The sequence below is a fragment of the Mustela erminea genome, chromosome 4 (genome assembly GCF_009829155.1).
Source record: "Mustela erminea isolate mMusErm1 chromosome 4, mMusErm1.Pri, whole genome shotgun sequence".
Taxonomy (NCBI): Eukaryota; Metazoa; Chordata; class Mammalia; order Carnivora; family Mustelidae; genus Mustela; species Mustela erminea.
In genome coordinates, this window is record NC_045617.1 from 89,765,026 (window position 1) to 89,786,547 (window position 21,522).

Below are 21,522 nucleotides of genomic sequence, written 5' to 3' on the forward strand. Positions count from 1 at the left end.
GGACAGAGACACTGGGCTGGAGCCACCAGTGGGGTCCAGAGTCCGGTGGAAAGCAAGGTATCAGGGAGACAAGGCATGCTGGGTCAGAGTCAGTCTGGCATGGAGGTGATTCTGTTTAATCTGTGATTTCCTGGCATTAGGGTCTGGTTTGCCCCCAAGGGGGATGGTAGAAGAGGACACCCTCCTGGGGTGTGTCTGTCTGTCTGCATGGGGCAAGGCATGTGCCCTGCGTATGAGACGCGGGCCTAGTCAGCCAGGTTTGGGGTTTGGTAGGAAGGGCCTCCACAGTCAGGATGTGGGGGGCAGCCCTGTGGCCCAACGGGCCTACCACAGGCCATTGTCACAGAGGACAGAGCTCCTGCCTCCCTCATCTGACCCAGGAGGCCTGGAGCTCAGTCCACTCTAGGCTGCCCTTTACCCAAGGGATATATGCCATCAGCCCCTGATGGATTTGGTGGTTTAGCCCAGCCCCTTAGGATCTGAGGATGGATGACTGGGGGCTTGGCATCTGCCTTTCAGAGGAAGCTGGCGCCTTGGGGTGAGGACACCCATCCTAGAAGCACTGGCAGAGAAGCTAGGTTATTAAGGGTGAGGTAGCCCCTGTGAGTTCAGGACAAATCCCAGGCAGCAGCAGCCCCACCAGTGTCCCTCTCAATGAGTGACTCCTTCCTGTAGGTGCTCAGCCGAGCCAGTCCCCAGGGGCCTTGGTGAAGACAGAGAACAGGGTAGGCAGATCTGCTGGGATATGCAGATGCAGGGGGTGGGGTGGGTCAGGATGCCAGATCACTATGTCCTTTCTGATCATTTCTCAGCCCCCAACCTGTCACTGCAGGGACCTCTAAGGTTCCTTTTCCTCATTCCTGCCCCTGTCAGCCAGCACCTCTGTTTCCCTAGGCAATGGAGTAGTGGTGAAGAGGGGTGCCAGGAAGGGTAGTGCCTATACAGAAAGGGAAGGAAAGGTTGAGACCTGAAGGTTTGCAAATATTTATTGCAGTGAGACCGTATCTGTGTATATGCTTGTGTGCATGCATGAATACTTGTGAGTATGAGTGTTCTTATACATGAGCATATGTGCATGAGGCAGGCCTGCCATGGATAGATGCTCAGGCTGTGCACTGCACAATTCCAGGGAGTACCGTTTACATTTGACTACAGTGTGAATGACACCACTGAATTTGCAGTGCCGCAGTCCTATGTATATGGGTGTGTGTGAAGGTGTACTTGGGTGTGTCAGGGAGTCAGAAAAATATTTGTGCAGTCCTTGGTAGTTTCCTATGTACCTACTCTCATCTTGGCTCCTCTCTCTCCTACCTTTTCCCTTTGACTCTTCCTTCCCAACTCAACTCCCTTCAACTCCCCAGCTATCTCTGGTTGGAGTAGAGGCCTCAGGATCCTTGCCCCAGCTTGGGGATGTCAGAGGAAGGTGGGCAGTGCTGTTTGGCTAAAATGTCCTCATGGCTGGTTGGCACTGTGTATAGCTCACTCACATGAGCTATGCCCACACTCACTACATTCTTTTCTTCAAAATCTGTTCTTTTTAGAGGATGTCTAGGCCAAGAGCACCGTCCTCATCTAGGAATGAAAGCCAGATTCGAGCCCTAGTACTGGTGCCCCACCCCCACCTTATCCTAGCTGCTTACTTCTGAATGTCCCCAAGGTCAAGCCTCTGTTGCTCTCCAGTCTGTCTTGGGTGGTGCTGTATCCGGCTCTGGCAGAGGGTAGAGGAGAGGTCAGGGTAGACCCTTTAAAAAGAAAGGACAGAAAACACAAAGCACAAAGGTTAGGGGGTGGGATGAACAGTAACCCACTCCCGCCTTCCACATTCCGCCACTGCCCCCTTGGCTACTCCCTTCCTCTTTGGCCCTCTTTCCATCCACCCCAGCGAGTGGCAGGGGGTGAAGTGAAGGGGAGTCTGTCCACCAGCAGCTCCAAAAGTCAGCAGCCATGGGGTGGGGGGCAGGGCCCATGCTATCTGGGGTTAGATGAGACCAAGCACTCAGTTATCCGGCATTCCGTTCCAGAGGGTTCCACTACCTGAGCACGGCTCCCACTCAGTGACCAGAACCCTGAGGTACTCTAAGATCCCAAAGTGCCTTGTGACTTATCAAAGATGATGGCACTAGCTTCAGCCTCATTTTAGCATTTAGTACATATTTCTGTTTCCAAAGCCATTGGAGGTGGGGAATCCTGTTAAGAATTCCAAAGGCGGCTGAATTTTCACACAGACACAGACATAGACACAGGCACACACACATCCCAAAACTGGTACCTGTGGGAGAGGGTGTGTCCTTTAAAGTAAGATCATGATTCAAATATTTTGTCCTTTGAGGGACATCCTTTTGCATACCTTCGTTGGTAGTGGGAGAGCATCTTGTTGGCCATAAAGCTCTAAGCCAACAAGAGAGCATCTTGATAACATGATTATCCTTTGAGGGTGGCTCGGATTTCTGGAATTAGCGCAGTGAATTGGGTCAAGTTCACGTGCAGCTCGGCAGAGCCATGCATGGTTTGGACTTGAGTTCCTTGTTTCTAGGGCCCAGGCTGGGTAGGGAAGTTGTGAGTCTGCAGTGTTGTCAGGCTCTTTTTCTCCAGAAGGGTTTCCCAAGGAGGAGGTCAGAATGTTTCAAGAAATGATTTCCTGCTGGGGAAAAATACACGACCTTCTCAGAGTCAGCTGTGAAAAGAGGTAGCACTCTTTGCTGTTCTTGGAAATGGTGTTTTTGTACTTTATAGTCACACTCTGCGTATAGTGGTGGCTTCCAATTATTAATTTTTTATTTTATTAAACAGTCACTGGCAGCAGTGCTTATTACGTGCCAGGCAGTGATCTAAGCACTTTACAAAATTAACTCATTTAATCCTCATAATACTTTATGAGGTTGATCCCAGTATTATTTGCATTTAATGGATTAATCAGATTATTTAACTTACAAAAACATAAAAACACCCGCCAATGCCGGATAATTGAGGTCTTGTTGGATAAAAGTTTTAGAGTGTTTTTCTGTGTAGCGATCTATTTACTGTCCTTCCTGCTTGGCCCCTCCTCACTCTATATAAAAGGAAGGGGTTGTCTCCAAGCCAGACTCTCCTTCCTTCTCCATTTCCACCTGATGGTGTCCCCGGGGGTGTGGGGGGTGTGGGATGGCGTAGGGCAGAGGGGGTCACTCCAGAGTACGAGGGTGGGTTGAAAAGAGCCACCCTATCTCTCCAGAGACCCGCCCTCTCCATCCCACACCCCAAGCAGCTCTGGAGATTCAGTGGGTAGGGTAAGAGCTACAGTGAGAAGGCAGTGCTCAGAACCATTACCTTGAGGTACTGGGGTGGGGGGTCCTGGGCTTCAGGCTCACAGATAGGGCAGGTACTGGCATTGGTGAGCCAAGGGTCACCAACTCACACCTCAACAGGGGATAAGCCGTGTCAAACAGTGGCAGGTTTGGGGACTGTGGTAAGTGGGAGATGCACACCCCCTGGTGTGAGCTCAGCCAACTGTTACCACTATCTTCCAATTTTTATGTGAAATCTCCCGATTTTTAATTATTGGCATCAAATTTTTAAAAAACACAACTTTTTAAAGAAAAATCACTGTGAGCCAAACAAAACTGGTTTAAGGGCAGAGACTCTGAACTCAGTTTGCAATCTCTGTGAGCCTGAGGACTCCCCACTCCCTTCTGTCCAAGGCTGCGGCACTTCAAGGAGGATGGTGTTCTTCCTGGGACCTCAAGTCAGGTGGGCTTCTTCGAGGAGGCAGCTCACAGCCAGTGGAGATGTGTGGTGTTGGTGTATGCTGTGTGTTTATGTCGGTGACCTCGTGGTTTGTGCGCCTGAATGCGTGTGGGCCAGTGGACTTGTTTGTGGTAAATGGGATCCTCATGGTAGGACCAGTATTTTCTCTGACGGCACAGGACCCTGGGTCAGTGAAAAATGCTCTAGTGAATTCTCAGTAATGAATAGACATCCCTACGCAACAAGGCAGCTTGGGTCACAGCAATAACCACTCAACACTCATCCCAACGACTAGCATCCTGAACCCATCAATCTCCCTCTGCATTTCCAGTTTTAGGGAAAATGGGCACAGCCTTGCCCAGCACATGGGGGAATGATGGCACCTTTGAGCCATGCTGGCATATTCATCCTTGCTTCCCCAGCCAAGAGGGGTGGGCAGACCCCTTCAATCCCAGGAAAGTAGGGGTCCTCTCTGAAGAGGGTCCCAGGACCCTCCTTTTCTCTCCTCTGCCCTGCCTAAGTTCCTTTTTCTGGGGAGGGGTGGTGCTGTCTGCCCAGGCAGTGGTGGGGGGAGCTTGGGCCACTGGATGCCCTGGGAGCTATGGCAAATGCATCTGTACTGAGTGGCTGGGGAGACCATGCTTAGGAGTGTGTGGGGACCTCTGGCTGTGGGAGGATGGAATATTCTCTGCTGTCTTTGGGTTGCTTTGGTACCTGAGGAAGGAAGCATGATCCCTAATGAAGGTCTGAATGTCACCCCACCCTACCCCAAACCCCACTGAGATTCCAACCCAAAGGGCAGGAATCAGCCCACCCCAGAGGCAGTCCTTGATAACAAGGAGTGTGGCAAATCACTCTCCTTAAGTTGGGGGGCATGTCCCCAAAGCTTGCATTATTCCCATTAGGGCCAGAGGTGCCCCCTAGGACTAGTGGGTCAGTCTCTGAAAATTTTAAAGCATCCTTCTCCCTAAGGGAGAGGCTCCCAGCCTGAGGACCACATCCCTCAAATATCCCCAATGGTTCCCCCATAGCACCCAGTGGGCTCCCCAGCTCAGGGCGCCCCGGAGCCTGAGTGGGCCCCTTCCCCCAAGTAAAGAGTTGAGAAGCAGTGGGGGAGGAGGAGCAATGAAGCCCAAAGGCCTGTGGGAACTTTTCTGGACCCTCCTTCCATTTGGCTCCGCCGTCAGTCCCACCACTTTATCCTCCCTTCTACCTGCACAGTCTTTGCGGGTGCAGGGGGGTGGGGTTCACCTTGCCACGACTAACTGGCCCTCACACATACACACGCACACGCACACGCACACGCACACTCCATAGCTGCGCGCACATTTCATCCACTCTCCGGACAGCAAATTAGCAGCCCCCGGCTGGGAGAGCACAAAGGCCGCGTTTCCGGGCACCTCTCGCAGGTTTCTAACTCTACTGTAACAGGACCCCAACCACCACTTTCCGCCTCCGGGACCCGCCCCCACACTCCTGCCCCCGCGGCCCGCGCGCCACGAATGTACGGTCGGTCGTCTTAACTAGCTGCTACGCGCGCGACCAGGGTACCGGCCGGCCTCCGAGCCCCGCCCCCGCCCCGCCCCGCCCCTGCGCGCGCCCCAGCCGAGCTGCCTGCTGCTAAAGTCCCCGGTTCCCGGGTGAGCCCCCTTGCCACCCCGCCCTCGCGCCAACTTTGTGTTTGCTTTCCCCCTCCCCGGGTTCGCGGCCGCTGGGCTCCCCGACCCCGGGGCGCGGGCTCGCCCCTCAGTGCTTTCAGGGCCGGGGTGCAGACGAGGGGCTGGGCGGGGGAGCTGGCCAGTTCTCCGGGCTCGAAGGGCCCCCGTCACCCCACCCTTATCCCTGTTACCTCGCCGCCCACAGCCTCCCCCTGCTCCCATAATTGGCCTTGCAATTGGATGCCAAAGAGCCCAGAGTTGAGGGGGAGCCAAGCTTTGAGCCTAGGTCTCTCAGAGCCACCCAACACTCCCTTTTTGCCCACGCCTCTTCGTCTGTCTCTCCTGCCCGACCCCACTCCACGACTGAGGGCCCTGGGGGTCCCCAAACACGCCCCCACTTCCAGCTCTTCTCCCTCCCCACCCCCGAAAATAAAACTCAGGGACCAACATCTGCTTCCTTTGCACTTGCTCCGTCGACCCCCTCCCCCCACTGGAGGGGCTTCCGTGGGGGAGCAGGCGGGGTTGGGGGCCCTAATGTCTGACAGTATTTCGCAAGGAGAGGGCTGGCCCCTGCCCCCTGAGAGGTAGGACTGGTGAGAAGGAGGGAAGCTCAGCCCCGGGCTCAGCTGAGCCTCTTCTAGGGACCCCAGGATCCCCTCCCAGCATGGGGAGACGCTTCCTAATCGTGGTGGGGAGGGGAGCGAGGGATGGGAAGGGGTTGGGGAGAGGACCCTTCCGGAAGTCCCGAATTCCAGCCAGTTTATTCCTAAGTCTCCCCCTCCCATCATACTCCCCCCTTTTTGTACTGCAATAATACTGTATTATAAGCTTGCACTATTCCCCAACCCGGCCAGCGTAAGCATGCACGAAAAACTCAAACACACACACACACACACACACACACACACACACACACACACACACGGGACGCTTTTTTTTTTTTTTTTTTCTTCTTCCTCTCCGGGGTGCGTCCTCAGTGTACATAGCGGCGTCGGGGGTGGGGGAGCCTGGGCCCGGGTGGAAAAGCATGCACTGAGCCCCCACCCCTAGACTGCGAGTACTGTACAAATCCAACACTTGAAACCGACACGCACACGCGCGGCGCCGCCACGGGGGGTGGGACACGGACACGCACCCATGCGCACACGGCCGCGCACGGGCGGGGGTGGGGGTCGCCCCGCCGTCTCGCGTCGTTGTGCGAGGGATCTTGTGCCTTTTTTAGTCCCTGTATGTTAATGCAGACAATCCGGAGAGCTTGTGTACTACCAAATCCTGATTAAAGACGCCTTCCAGGAACCTGCGACTCGCCTTCTTTCTTTTCATCCTTCTCCTTCCTAACCCACCACCCAACGGGCAGAGGCCAGGGGCTAGTCTTGCTGATTCTGGGATCCGGTTGGGGGGAGGGGGGCAAATTCCAGATAAATGGATCCAGCCCAACAGCCCCTAAGACAAGGATGGGGAGGGGAAGGGGGAATCCTGAGAGGTCTCCCGGGAGGTGGACTCCAGGAGCCCTTGCCCTGCTGGCAGTCTCCTTTCATCCGCAGGAAGGTGATAGGGATGGACCCTGGTCTCTGGGGTTGGACTCCTAATTGCCAACTTGTTGGAGAATGGATGGGAAGTAGAGGGGTGGGTACCTAGATCTGTTCTCTGTGGATCAATCTACTGATGTGGCCGTGCAAGCGCGCGCGCGTGTGTGTGTGTGTGTGTGTGTGTGTGTGTAAGGAGGAAACCAGAGAGCCCTGTGAAGGGACCCTGGGAGTCTTTCCCTGCCCCTCTGCTCTGATGGGGGAACTGAGACAGCTCTGGCGTGGGGGAGAATGATCTGTCCAGGGGAGTCAGTGAGAGAGTGGATTGTGCAGAGCCTGAGGGTGGGGTGCTCTCACCGGGCCACACTTTACTCCTTGGGGCCTAAAGCAAGTATGGGGGCAGAAGAAGGGCAAGCTACGGCTGCATTTCTTGAGCTAGAATGTTCCCACGCTGTCAGTTCGGGTCATCTTAGCCCTTCCACCCAGATGACTGTCAATGGCCAGTGTGCCAATGTGGGTGGCACCCCTGGGTGTGGGTGGAAGAGCAGAGGGAGGGCTGGAGGGCTCCTGGCTTGGCAGATGTGGTTTGAGTCGGCAGACCCAGACAGACAGGTGAGAAATCTGGGGAAGCTGGTGGTGGGCAAAGGGAACCACACTGCCAATGTCTCTGTTTTTCAGGTGGGGAAATTATGGCAATTGGGGGCTCCTTTGGGGAGGAGAGATGGGAAGGGTGCCGGGGGTGGCTGCTGAGGGAGAAGGAAGGGGAGCACTGCCGTGAGAGGCTTGCTGGGGAGGGGGAAAGAGTCATGGTCCATCCTCTGGCTTTGGTCACTCAACAGTCCCCCTTCTTTGACCTTGGGACTGTGGGCTGAAGTGCAGTGTGCTGTGTCTGGGCTTGGCCAGGGTCCAAACAGGAGAGCTGCTCTCTGTACTCTGTCTGGGGAATAGGGGTATATGGACAAACCCACCCCTGGCGGTGTCGCTAGTGTCAGGCAATTCAAGGCTGAGGAGAGACCAGTTTTGGTGGCAGGAAAATATCGAGGCGGGTCCATCCACCTCCCTCCACTTTTCCTGCTGACTGGAGTTAAACATGGACTTGGCTGGGCTCTGAAGTTGGTGAAGCCGAAGTCTTTGGGTCTGGACTCCCTGGAGGCAAGGGGAGGGCTAGGGCTTTCATTCTTTCTGAGGGTCTCAGCTCCAGCAGCCTGCCTCCCCTCCTCCATGACTCACCCTTACCGCATCCGCCATTCCCTCAGAACCACCAGGGAGCTTTAAAAGATTTCTGGGCCTCATCTTGGACCTGAATCTGGGGGCAAGAGGAGTGGGACTCAGGGCTCTGTAGGTTTAAAAAGCTCCCCTAGATAGTGCTGTACCAAGCCAAGCTGGAGAACCACAAATATAATTGGAATCATAAAGGGTCGTTGCTCTGGAGAGGGAGTAGGAAGACAGGAGTTCCCCTAGGCCCTGATTTTCCCTTGCTGAAGTGCAGTAGGCTTGTTGTCCCCTGAACTGGAATGGGGGAGTGTCACAGGTATCCGCCTCCCATGGTATCTGCCAGACTTCTGGACCAAGCACACAGAGGCTGGCTAAGGATCGAGGCTGAATGAATGAGCACAGGATAGCATGGGCAAATGCATGAATAGTCACTGGGCATGGGCATTCAGGAGAGGCTGGGGAGGGGTGAAGGAGGACTTCCCCCTCTCTGAGGAGGGCGGAATTGAGCCCAGGTCTGCCCTCCCCAACAAGGAGCCACATGGGGAGGTGTGGAGGGGCCTGAATTGGGAAACAGCAGGTCCAGATGCCAGCTGGCCGGTGGGCTTGTCAGTGATCCTTAGGGCAAAGCTGTCCCCACTCTGAGATTCATGGCTCTTCCTGATAAAGGGCACAGGATACCAGGTTTCCCTGCATAGGAGGGTGGGAGGCCAGTGAGGCAATGGAAAGAGTTTGGGGTTCTGAGCCACCTCGGTTGATGTGCTTTGTGAAGTGGGTGTGCCAGTGGCTCTCTCTAGGCCTGTGTCCTATTCTGACCTTGTCACTGAAGCCTGATTTCAGTTCTTATTGCCCCTCCTTCCCGTGAAGTGGAAGGGGAGGGCTTTGAGATGGAAAGGAGAAGGTTCGAGCTATGATGATCTAACACAGACACTGTGAGTGGAGGGTCTGTCCTACAGATGGGATTTTCTAAAGAGATCCAGGGCCTGGCCAGAAGGTTGCTCAAAGTGTCAGAGACGGGACAGAGAAAACAGGCAGAGACGTTGGGTGGGACGCATCTGGTGTTGGGTGGGTGAGTTCTGAGCTGGACAGGAGGGAGACATGATCAGAGCTGCGTCTCTCTATAGGTCCTTGGCACCTACACCACAGCCACGACACACCCAGGATCTCACAGCACCCCTCCACCTCTGCCCAGTCATCTTTAGCCTTACGTTGGTAACTGAGCATGGCAGAGGGCCGCAGCACATGGCCTACCACAGAAACAGGGCTTAATGTTTGTTGAATAAATGAATGAATGAATGAATGAATGAATAATGGGAATGGTGTAGAAAAAGAAAACAATTGCCAGGGACTTTCAGCCTGGATGTGAAGAAGACTAAGCTCTAAGGAAGTCCCCTGCCTGGCTCAGACAGGGTGGGCAAGTGTCCTGCCTGGGGTCTGATGCTACCCCATCTTGCACCCCCCTCCCCACCATTATCAGTCCTCATAGATGGTCTGACCATGAGAAAGATTATGGCAGCTGAGGAAGGGAGAAGTCACAGCCTTGGGCAGAACCTCAGCTTGGGGGATTCTCACCTTCCCCTCCACCTGCCTTCTGGCTGCCTGCTAGTTGGCCTCAGCTGGGAGAGCCCCTCCTTTTCTCACCACTCTCTCTCCCATGGGTGTGGCATCGGGGCACTGCTGGGGTTGGAGAGGGAGACAGTGATCTCCAGACCAGGGAGCAGGGCAGAGGGCAGGAGGCAGGCTGGGAGGGAGCTGACATTTATTGAGTATCTGAGTATTGAGCTATATGCCAGACCCATTGCTTATCTCACCTCATTTATGATCACAATCTCTGTGGAGTGTGCATAATCCCAATTTCATCCCCCCCCCTTTTTTGTCAAATGTAGTTTTTAAAAAAAAATTAAATTAAATTAACTAACATACAGTTTATTTTTAGTTTCAGAGGTAGAGGTTAGTGATTCATCAGTCTTACGGAACACCCAGTGCTCATTGCATCCCGTGCCCTCCTTAACGCCCATCGCCCAGTTACCCCATCCTCCACCCCCCTTCCTTCCAGCAACCCTCAGTTTGTTTCCCATGATTGAGTCTCTTATGGTTGGTTTGTCTCCCTCTCTGATTTCGTCTTATTTTATCTTTCTCTCCCTTCTCCTATGATCCTCTTTTTGTTTCTTAAATTCCGCATAGCAGTGAGATCATGTGATAGTTGTCTTTCTCTAATTGACTAATTTCACTTTGCCTATCACCCTCAAGTTCCATCCACCTCATTGCAAACCCATATTATTTCCTAATAGAAAGACGGTGCACTCTGTGAAAACAAGGGCCACATCTGTCTCGTTCAGTATGTGATCCACGGATTCACGGCCTCTACCATCTTGGCCAGGACAATAGACATTCCAGGACTTTTTCTAGAAAGAAAGGCCAGGTCAGGCCCTCAAGGGGCGCAGTGAAGTGTCTCTATCTGGGTGTGAGAAAACAAGTAGAAAGGGGGGTGATGATGCCTGCTTGGTGGGTGGACAGGTTTTCTTAAAGATTTGTTGAGCTCAGTCCTGGAGGAAGGACAGGGATTTGTCACGTGAGTAGAGGGAATGACAGGATCCCCAGGCAGCGGGACCACCAGAGGGGAAGACGGCGGTGTGAGAAGCGACTAGCACTTAGGGAACTGCTGGCTGCATCAGCAGGCAAGCGCACAGGGCAAGGATCCCAGGGCGCAGCGCCAGGTGAGCTCAGAGCAGAAGGGGAGGAGCCAGGTCATGGGGGCGGGGCAGCGTTGCCAAGTGCCCAACCTAGAATTGGAACTGTCCCCTGAGGACTGTGGGGGCTATTGTAGGTTTCTGTAAGTTGGACGCAGAGAGATAGGGTCAGATTTCAGTTTCAGGAAGATCCCTCTAGCAGCTGTAGGGAGAATGGTTAGGTGGGTGGGAGAGAACAAGCCAGTGGTTGGGGACACCACCCCCCGCCCCCGGCCCCCTGGCCGGATAGGGCTGTGCCCTTACAGCTGAGGCAGCAGGTGCAGAGGTTGAAGAATATTTAGCAGGACTCCCTGCAAGTCTGGATGGCACCTGGAGGTGTTGGAGGTGTCCGATCTCTGGAGCTTCTGATCTGGAGGGGCTGTGTTTAGGAAGACAGGGCACAGCATGTTCAAAAAGGCTGACAAAGCACTGGACGCTGTCAGCCCCATCCCCACCTGAAACGAAGCTATGTCAGCCCCTGGTGGGGCCTGGTGCACTAGGGGTGCTGGAAATGCGTGCTTGAGTGTGCGTGTGCGTGTGTTGACTTGGTCAGAGCTGGAGAAGATGTAAGGGCTGAGGTCCTTGACAGGGTGATCAGGCCTTTCTAGTCTGAAAGGATCCTTAGTCTGGAAGACTAAGGGGAGATGTGGCAGAAGTCCAGAAAACCAAGAACATAGGCCATCACATTGCCAAGGGCTCTGCCCAAAGCTTCAAAAGGGAAAACTAAATCAAGTGGAAAGAAACTGCCTTTTGTAAGCTAGCTGCAAATTCCCGGAGGAACTGTGGACTCAACACACAGCTGGGGAGGGCTGGAGAATTCCTGAGCAACAGGCCAGGAAAGGGCAGGAGGAAAGAGGGCACTGGAGCTCCAAGGGCACCCAACCTGCATTTTGGGGTGTGGAGGACAGCTGAACTTTGCCCTGCTCCTGCACAGGCTCTGATGGCCCTGGTCGCCAACTCCTTGGCTGCAGAGAAACCCTGTCCTGTGAGGAGGCAGCAAGGGCTGACCCAGACGCTTGCCACTCCTCTCCGGACCTGGTTTCGTCCTCTGTCAAAGGGAGATCCACACCATGCCTCTGATGCCTTGCCGCTGTCATTGTCTTCTATTGATTGAACTAAAGCTGGCTCTGGGTTTCAGAGGCAGGGAGGAGAGTGAAGGAGGTGGGAGACGGGAGACAGAGGAACTGCCAGCTTCGGGGTCAGGCGCCTCAGGAGGAGCTGGAGCGTGCACACAATCCTTCCTCAGAGACTTTCTGAGCACTCACTAGGTGCCAGGGACCCTTCTAGGCCTTGGGGGACAGAGCAATGAACAAGACAGGCCCAGTGCTCAGCCTCAGGGAGCACACTTTCTGGCGCATGCACCTGGGCATGTGGGCCTCCCAGCTTGTGGGTGCAGTGCTGGTGTCATCGGGCCCTTCAGGGCAGGTGACATCAGCGAATCCGTGTGTGTGCCCCTTGCAGGTGTTCTCCGTGGCGCCCCCGTTTGAGGTCAATGGTCTCCCTCGAGCTGTGCCTCTGAGCCTGCCCTACCAGGACTTCAAGAAAGATCTCTCTGATTACCGAGAACGGGCTCGGTTGCTCAACAGGGTCCGGAGGGTGGGCTTCTCCCACATGCTGCTCACCACCCCCCAGGTACCACTGGCTTCTGTTCAGCCTCAAGCTAATGGGAAGGACGAAGAGGAAGAGGAGGAGGAAGAAGAGGAGGAAGAGGAAGAAGAGGAGGAGGAAGATGAAGAGGAGGAGGAGGAAGACGAGGAGGAGGAGGAGGAAGACGAGGAGGAGGAGGAAGACGAGGAGGAGGAGGAAGCAGTGGCTCTAGGGGAGGTGCTGGGGCCTCGAAGTGGCTCTAGCAGTGAGGGGAGTGAAAGGAGCACGGACCGGAGTCAGGAGGGTGCCCCATCCACGCTGCTGGCTGACGACCAGAAGGAGTCCAGGGGCCGGGCCTCCATGGCTGACGGGGACCTGGAGCCCGAGGAGGGCTCCAAAACGCTGGTGCTCGTCTCCCCTGGTGACATGAAGAAGTCTCCTGTCACTGCCGACCTGGCCCCTGACCCTGACCTGGGCACTCTGGCTGCCCTCACTCCTCAGCAAGAGCGGCCCCAGCCCACGGGCAGCCAGCTGGACGTGTCTGAGCCGGGCACCCTGTCCTCTGTGCTCAAGTCTGAGCCCAAGCCCCCTGGACCTGGGACGGGGCCGGGGGCCGGGGCAGTGACCACAGGGGCGGGAGGGGTGGCCGTCACCTCCTCACCCTTCACCAAAGTTGAGAGGACCTTTGTGCACATTGCGGAGAAAACCCACCTCAACGTCATGTCTTCCGGCGGACAAGTGTCCCGGTCTGAGGAGCTGGGCGCTGGGGGTGAACTGGGCCTGGAGGCGCCCTCTGATGGGAGGGCTGTGGAGGAGGGGGCCTCCCTGCCCCTAGAGAATGGCATTGCCCAGTCAGGGCTGGAGAGCGGTGCTCTGGCTGGCCCTCCCGGGGACACCCCCCCGGAGGTGGCCACAGACTCACTGCCCAATGGCCCAGCCCTTGCCAACGGGCCGACTCCAGTGTCCCCGCTGGAGCCAGGCCCCGAGAAACTGGCCACCATCTCCCCCAGCCGCCATGCCATGGCAGGCGCTCGCCCCAGGAGCCGGATCCCCGTCCTGCTGTCTGAGGAGGACACAGGCTCGGAGCCCTCAGGCTCCCTGTCGGCCAAAGAGCGGTGGGGCAAGAGGGTCCGGCCACAGCAGGACCTGGCGCGGCTGGTGATGGAAAAGAGGCAGGGCCGCCTGCTCTTGCGGCTGGCCTCCGGGGCCTCGTCCTCCTCCAGTGAGGAGCAGCGCCGGGCTTCAGAGACGCTCTCCGGCACTGGCTCGGAGGAGGACACACCTGCCTCGGAGCCTGCTGCCCCCAGGAAGGCTGGGCGGGTAGCCACCACCCGGAGCCGGATTCCCCGCCCCATCAGCATCCGCATGCCCACGCCTGCTGCAGCCCAGCAGCCTTCTGCTGCCAGCAGACCCCATGGCGCTGGCCCCGCCTCCGACACAGCCATCACCAGCAGGTGAGAAATCACAGCTGGCCCTACGGTGGCCAGACGGTGACCGCAGAAGGCCTCCAACCTCAGGAGCTTCCCCAGAGGCAAGGTCAGGGCCTAGCAAGGATGCGGAGAAGGACGCTTCCTGTTCTCCACCTCCACAACTAAGTGTCTCCTCCCTCTCAGGTTCCAGCCCTGTCACTGGGCTCAAGGGAGTGGCTACAGTGAACATGTCTAGAGGGGTGTCAGGGACGCCAAGCTTGAGGAAGGTGAATGGGGGCCAGTGGGGCTCACACACATCCTCTGGTGTGCCATGAGGCATTTGAAGCCAAAGGTTAAAGACCAGAAGTAGTTGGGAGAAAACATTATTCATACCGATGTAAACACGGGTAGGTGGTAGAGTAGAATGTAAAATCCATGAGAATTTTAAAGATGAAACAGAGGCCAGGTAGCAGTCCCAGGAGCCTGTGGCCCCTAGAGGTCCTGCCCAGGAGGACGGAGCACCAGCCCTAGTTTATCTACCTGTGCCTGGTCTCCACAGCCTCACCCAGGTCTGAAGCCGCAGGGCTCCAAGGCTCAGTGCTCAGCGACTTAAAAAAAAAACCAAAAAGATTTTATTTCTTTATTTTGACAGAGACAGAGCACAAGTAGGCAGAGCAGCAAGCAGAGGGAGAGGGAGAAGCAGGCTCCCCGCTGAGTGTTCAGCGATTCTGAAAATGTCTCTCCCTTTTTGTTTCTTTGCCCTTCTCTTTTCTCTTGCCTTCTGCCCCCTCCCCTCGTCCCGCAGGCTCCAGTTGCAGAAGCCTCCAGGGTCGGCCGTCGCTGCTGATCTCCGCCCCAAACAGTCCCCCGGTCGGGGCCCGGGGCCAGGGAGAACCCCAGCCGGCACCAGGCCCCCTGTCCCGCGCAGTCCAGGCCCCTCCGCCTCTGCCGTGCCGCGCCACCCCAGCGCGTCCCCCCGGAGCCAGTCCCTGTCCCGCAAGGAGAGCTCCTCCCCCTCGCACCAGGCCCGGCCCACTGGGCCCCCGCCTCGGGGCGCCCCGCAGGCCCGGGCCCAGCCTGATGGCACCCCCTCCCCGGGGGGGCCCAAGAAAGGACCCAGAGGGAAACTCCAGACTCAGCGCGCAGCAACCAAAGGCCGGGCGGGGGTCGCGGAGGGCCGGGCCGGGGCCAGATAATGACGCGCGCGGCTCTCCGCGGCCCCCCACCCTCACCCCGGCCCCCCACCCGCAGCCGGCCACACTGAAACAGCTCCCAGCACAGCCTTACGCGCCTGACGCGCGCCACCCGCGGCCCCAGCTTCCCGCCTGCACCCGCGAGGACGCGCGCCAGCACTCGCCGCGCCCGCCCCCCGGCCGGGCCGGAGGGGGGCGCCGCGCCGCGGGGGGAGGGCCCGCTCCCCCGTCCTCTGCCCCACCTCCGTGACCCCTGCCCTCCCCCTGCCGCCCTTCGGGTGGGGCAGGCTCACCCTTGGCCCCGGGGAAGGCTCAGCCACTTTTTCACCGAGGACTCCAGTAATGGGGACGCCCTCCCCCACCCCTTCGCCCACCCGCCAGGCCTCTGCTGCTCTCCGTGCACCTCCAGGGACCTCTGCTTACACCTCCTGCGGCGCCTTCCCCTCTTCCCGGCCTTCTTCCAGCCCAAGCCAACCTGCACGGAAAGGCAGCCTCAAATTCCGGAAGTGGAAGTTCCAGCCAACCCCACAATCTCCTGGGAGCTGTGATGGTCCCCTTAGCTACCAGCCTGGGGTTGGGGAGCTGGGACCTAGGGACCACTGGTCTACTCAGGTGTGAGAGGGCAGGTCTAACCAGCCCAAATTCAGCTCCATCCTGGACATCCCTGGGGGAGGTAGTGGGCAGGTGATTGGGGGGCTGCTCTCCTGCACCCCCAGGGTGCAAAGTTCTCCTCCCCATAAATTTGGGTGGGTCCTCAGTGGGAACCGTAGAGTGTGTGTGGGGGCTGCCTTCCTGGTCACATGTTTCCCAATGGGAAGTTGGGGGGGGCTTTAAAAAAGGTTTCACCCTCTCCCTTGGCCTCCTGATCTAGTGCTCAGGACCCCTCACCATCAGGAATTCCTTCTTGCCATCTAACCTCAACCCTGCCTGCTGCAGTTTCAGCCAACCTCCCTCTCTCTTGAGTTCAGTGGAGGTGGAGGCTGGTTTTCATCTTCTCTGCACTGGCTATTTAGAGATTCAGGGACTCAGTTCTGGCCGGGTCACACTTTCTGTCCTCCTGGGGATGGGGAGGGGGCTGGATCAGACCATCATCTTCCCCAGTGGGCAGAGAAAGCAGAAACAGGCAGGTAGACAGCTGGCCCCTGGACTCAAGGTGGAAAGGCCTTTCTAACTTCCAGATTGTGTGCTTGTGTGATGGGTCCGGCCCAAGTCCCGTTCTCCCCCAGCTAACCCTTCAGACTGTCCCTTCTTGTACTAACCCCAGCCCATGCATCTGAGTTGTCCCTGCAGAGGGTAAGGGCTGTGGTGCTCCATGAATGGATATGGGGCTTCCTTCTGGGTCTGGCTCCTGCATAGCTCATCCCACCTCATCACGAGCCTCAACTGCCTCCGTCGGGCCAAGCAGCACCCTGGCTATAGAAGGGACAGCCAAACTGTCTATCTGGGATAGGTCCCCTGCAGGCCTCCTCAGTCCTCAACACCCTCAGCCTCTATCCCCTGGCCTGGCCCCTCTGTTCTTCTCTGGGTCCCAGAAGCAAGGCAAGGCAACCAGGGGAAGAGGAAGAAAGACCCTGACATGCCCCAGCTGTCTGGCAGCATCCAGCCACCATCACTTAGAAGGACGCCCTTGAGGAAGTTGGCTCTGGAAGCAGTGTGGTGGTTGCCGAAGCCTCTCTTGGAGAGTCAGCAGGCTTGGGCAGCTCTTCCCAGACCAAGGTGGTGGCTTCTCTGCAAACGAGGCCAGGGGAGGACTCCAGGTTGGACAAGGTCCATCTCATGCTGACGCAGAAGCTCCCAGAACACTCAGGAAACCTCTCCGGACAGAGCCCTCTTTGTCAACCCGAGACCCTCCCAAGGCCTCTACTGCCCTCTGGGTCCAGCAAAGGGGGTGGAAGAGGGGCCACTCCCTCCCACCTAGAGCTTCTCTGAATGACAATCAGCTCGTGCCAGGTGGGGACCAGGGCATGACCCCCAGTGCCCAGGTCCTGGGCCTGCTCCTTGCCACCAACCGAACCGTGAATGTAGGGCCCCCAGCTTCAACCCTGCCCCAGGACCCACAACACCCTGGTTTGGTGTTGGGAGGAAAAGGGGGCGGTCTGAGAGAGCCCCAGACCCATCCCACCCCCAGCTTCACCCAGCACTGGAGCTGGGCAGAGACGCAAAACCCTGTCTGCTCTTGGGATTCCAGACCTCCCTAGGGCTCCCATCCATCCTCGGGCGTCTGCGTCATTGAATGTCACCGAGGGAAGGAGGGGAAGGGGCGACTGTGGAGGGGACCAGGGGACTGTCTCTGCTCCTCTCCCCAGGAAGGATCCAGGGCAGAGGAAACCACACCTCCCCGTGTCCCCACCCCCAGCAGCAGCCTCTTTCCCCTCGAGCACCCATCCCCTCCACTGAGCACCCATCCTCTCCACCGAGCACCCATCCCCTCCACCAAGCTGTCCTGGTCCTGAACCCCTTCCCTGTAAAAGAGTGTCACACCCCACCCCCACCATCACCTCACCCCTCTAGCACTTCCCCATTGCCACAACCTGTGTCATTGGCTCAGATGCAGGTCTGCTCACCCCAGAACATGCCTCCCCTCCCAAGCCACACTGTGTACGAAGCAGGTGCAGGAGAAGGGCCGTGCCCCAGGCACATGGGCTCCCCCTTTCCCAGCCCCTTACTGGGGCCTGGCTCAGTCTTCTCAGCTCTGGGGATCAGCCCTGGTGGGCATGGAGTTGAGGGGGCAGGGAGATGCCCTCCCCCTCCCCCAGGGAAGCCACTGAAGAATGTTTACACGCCAAACAGAATGTAACACCCTTCCCCACCTCTTCCCAGTCACTGCATGGCCTCTGCCCGCCCTGCACCAGCCCACCCCCACCCCGACACCCTGGAAGCCGCTGTCATGATTAGATCGGGTCTTGGAAGGGAAGTAGCCATCACACCATTAAAAAGCCTGTGGACCTTTCGTTTTGTTGGCCTGGACTCTTCTTTCTTTGGGGAGGAGGGCAAAGCCCAGGACCTGGGGCTAGGGGTGGGCAGTGGTGAAGAGTGCAGGTTGGTGGACAAGTAGGGAGGAACCATCGTGGGAAGCAGATTGTCTCTACAGAGCTGGAAACAGAAGCTGAGGACAGGACAGATACAGGGTCACACTGGGCCACCCTCTGTCTCTGACTGCAGAGCCTGCCATGCTCAGCTCCCCTGGCTCTCTCTCCAAGGGCGTGAGACTGAGTCCCGCTTTGTGCCAGCCAGCTGAGAGGGAGGGAGGAGGAATTTTCATTGCCCCGAAGTTAACAGACACAAGGGAGTGTTTGGAAAACCACAAAGCTAAGCAGCTCCCAGGCAAAGAGAAACCATGGCCATTATTCTAGCGACATCCGTAGAAATTATAAATGAATGTAGCCTGTGAACTAGCATCTCCATTTCTAGACACGCATCCTGTAAAGGGTGGGTAGACTTGCCAAATTCCATGTGTGCAAAGTTACTCACCGCAGTATACTGCACGGAAGGAACTCCACAAAGCCTCAGCCGCGATCTCATACTCAAAATGTCTGGAAATGGGAGCTTTCTCGTTAAAATGGCACAGACTCATCTGCTATCTTGGTCTTGGTGTCGTGGGATCAGGCCCTATGTTGGGCGTGAAGCCTTCTTTTAAAAACGTTCAGAAGCAGTCTAAACGTCCCCTGATTGGGGCTGATCCGTACAGTGTGGCCTCCGGTACGGTGGTACTGTGAGGCTCCACGGTGAAGGGGATGTATGTGTTTTGTACACACCTAAGGACTGGCCTCCGAGAATGAGAGTACATGGGAGAGCGGAGTGTATGCTGTGCACTATTTTCACGAGTGAGAGGAGTCTGGTTCGCTTCAGGGAGAGGGGCTGGGGCGGGGGATGGGAGGCTTTACTGCAGGGTACTTGCTGTACCTTTTGCCTTTTGGACCCTATTTCAGTGGGTGTGAAATTTTCACCAAGGCCATACACAGATAGTTTCCATCCCAGGACACACTCCTGGCTGTGCCTGGGGTCCGAGGGAGAGGGGCTTAGCTCAGAAGTTCTGCTTTCCCTCCAAGAAAACCACGCACATGTAGCTCTAGCTCTGACATTCCAGAACATGTGTAACTGTCTCCTGTTCTTGCCCTTGCCCCCTGGGGTTCCATTGCTTCTGACACACGTGCCGGGGGCTCTAGGTCCTAATTTGCTGGACTTCAGAGGGATTGCCACATGCTTTCAGCTTCCTTCTTGCTTAAAAATGTCAAAAGCAGAGGCCCCTGGGTGGCTCAGTCAATTAAGTGGTTGACTCTTGGTTTCCATGCAGCAGATGAGCTCAGGGCCTTGATCTCAGGGTTTTGGGATCAAGCTCCAAGTCAGACTCTGTGCTCATGGGGGGGGTCTGCTTAAGACTCTCTCTCCCTCTACCCCTCTTACCCACCCCCCCACCACATGTGCATGGGCTTTCTCTCTCTCTCAAGCAAATAAATAAATCTTTAAAAAATATAGTCAAGGGGCGCCTGGGTGGCTCAGTCATTGTTAAACGTCTGCCTTCAGCTCAGGTTTTGATCCCAGGGTCCTCCCTGCTTGGTGGGAGCCTGCTTCTCCCTCTCCATCTGCCTGCTGCTCCCCTTGCCTGTGCTCTCTGTCAAGTGAATGAATAAAATCTTAAAAAAAAAAAGAAAGTAAAAAACATCATATTTAGAGTATAAAGGCAAATGTAAACAGCATGTAAAATAAAATAGTAAAGTCCCCCCATCCATGAATCTGATCATCTAGAGGTAACTCCTATGAATGGCTTCTTCTTCTTTCTCTTTTTTTAAGATTTTATTTTGCTTTATTTTGAGAATTTTTTATTTATTTGAGAGAGAGACAGAGAGTGCTCTCGAGCGTGTGTGCAAGTGGAAGGAGGGACAGAGGGAGAGAATCCTCAAGTGGGTGCCCTGCTGATTATGGAACTGGGGTGGGGAATAGGGAACTCAACATGGGGCTCAGTTGATCCCAGCAACACAGAGATCATGACTGGGATGGAAACCGAGCGTCGGATGTCCAAGTGACTGAGTCACCCACACGCCCCTGAAAGATTTTATTTTTTAAGTAATCTCTATACCCAACGTGGGGCTCCAACTCAAAATCCCAAGATGGAGTCACATGCTCTTCCAACTGAGCCAGCCAGACGCCTCAGTGACTTCTTTCTTATGTTTATAATACCTCTCTCCCAGGGCGCCTGGGTGGCTCAGTCAGTTAAGCGTCTGCCTTCAGCTCTGGTCATGATCTCGGGGTCCTGGAATTGAGCTCCACATTGGACTTCCTGCTCAGCAGGTAACCTGCTTTTCCCTTTCCCTCTGCCTGCCACTGCCCCTGCTTGTGCGTGCTCTCTCTCTCTGTCAAATAAATAATACAATCTTGAAAAAATAATCATAGCTCTCTCCCTCCCTCCTGCCCTGTCCTCCCCATAAATAGAAGAGCATGTTACACTTGCTATTCCGAAACATAATTTTGATGCCCAACAATATGTCCTAAAATACAGTTTGTGGTATATTCATAGAGTTGTGCAACCGTCACTGCAATTAATTTTAGAACCCCCCAAAGAAACTCCTTATCCATTAGCAGTCAACCCTAATCCTAGGCAGCCACTAATCTACTTTCTGTTTCTGTACAGATTTGCCTTTTTGGATATTTCATATACTATGTGAAATGGATTTCATAAAATATATGAGCCTGCCTGATGCTCCATGGGTGAGGACCTGCCCAGGTCCTGGCCAACCTTCTCTCTACTTCCCGAGAAAGAGAGTTCTCTTTTCTGTCCTATGGCCCAGAGAGCTCTAAGGACAGGGACCCAGAGAAATAAGTGACTTCATCAAGGTTTCTGAGTCAGGGGCCAGAGAGGAGCCACAAGATCAAGGACATTGGAGGGGGCTTTGTTAGTAGAGAGAGACCCTTGGGGATTACCCTGGAGAAGAGAGACAGGGTGGGAGTGTGGAGACTGTGCCTCTAATCTTCAGACACGGGGGCCTGCTGAGATTTTCCCACTGGCTAATCAGGAGTCGAGGCCAGAATAAGAGCTGAGACTAACCCAAGATAGAAGAATGGTCAGGATGATCTTCTAAGTCCCTAGCAGATCATTGTGATGAGGTGATGGGGGAGGGGAGGCCGCATGGTCATGGGAAAGCGGCCATAGGTCAGAGGGACACATGATACAAGCCCATTTTCACCAACTCCAGGTGGCAACTTCTGCATTTCTTCTCACCCATGTACCCTTAAACCCAAAGTGGCATGATATACCGCCACCATCAACATTCGCTACCTGTATGTCCATTACCCAACTCTAACTCTATTACTGGCACCATCATTACTCAAATCACAGATCCTCTTCTCCCAAACTAGGCTCCATTACCACCACCACCACCACCATCAACACTACTAGCCTCTGATAACATAATGTTTAACAAGAGAGAGAAGATTCTTGCTCTCAAGAAACTTACACATCTTCGTCCACTGGTAAAACATGGTGGTCC

The 21,522-nt window shown here is 55.8% G+C and overlaps 1 protein-coding gene and 1 long non-coding RNA gene across 8 annotated transcripts in view; one reads left to right on the top strand and one right to left on the bottom strand.

Moving 5' to 3' along the window:
* TTBK1 (tau tubulin kinase 1) overlaps positions 1 to 17,979 on the top strand; it is a 40,427-nt gene extending 22,448 nt beyond the window's left edge. For all 7 annotated transcript variants that reach the window (XM_032340043.1, XM_032340042.1, XM_032340046.1 and 4 more), the window contains 2 exons: positions 12,310 to 13,889; positions 14,650 to 17,979. In XM_032340043.1, the coding sequence (XP_032195934.1) occupies positions 12,310 to 13,889; positions 14,650 to 15,040 (1,971 nt within the window). In that variant the 3' untranslated portion in view covers positions 15,041 to 17,979. The remainder of the gene's footprint in view (positions 1 to 12,309; positions 13,890 to 14,649) is intronic.
* On the bottom strand, positions 1,011 to 9,768 carry LOC116588658. Its single transcript, XR_004285035.1, has 3 exons — positions 9,692 to 9,768; positions 2,348 to 2,641; positions 1,011 to 1,742 (listed from the first exon to the last, which is right to left on the bottom strand). It is a non-coding gene; the product is annotated as an uncharacterized LOC116588658 (long non-coding RNA).
* Positions 17,980 to 21,522: the final 3,543 nt, after the last annotated feature.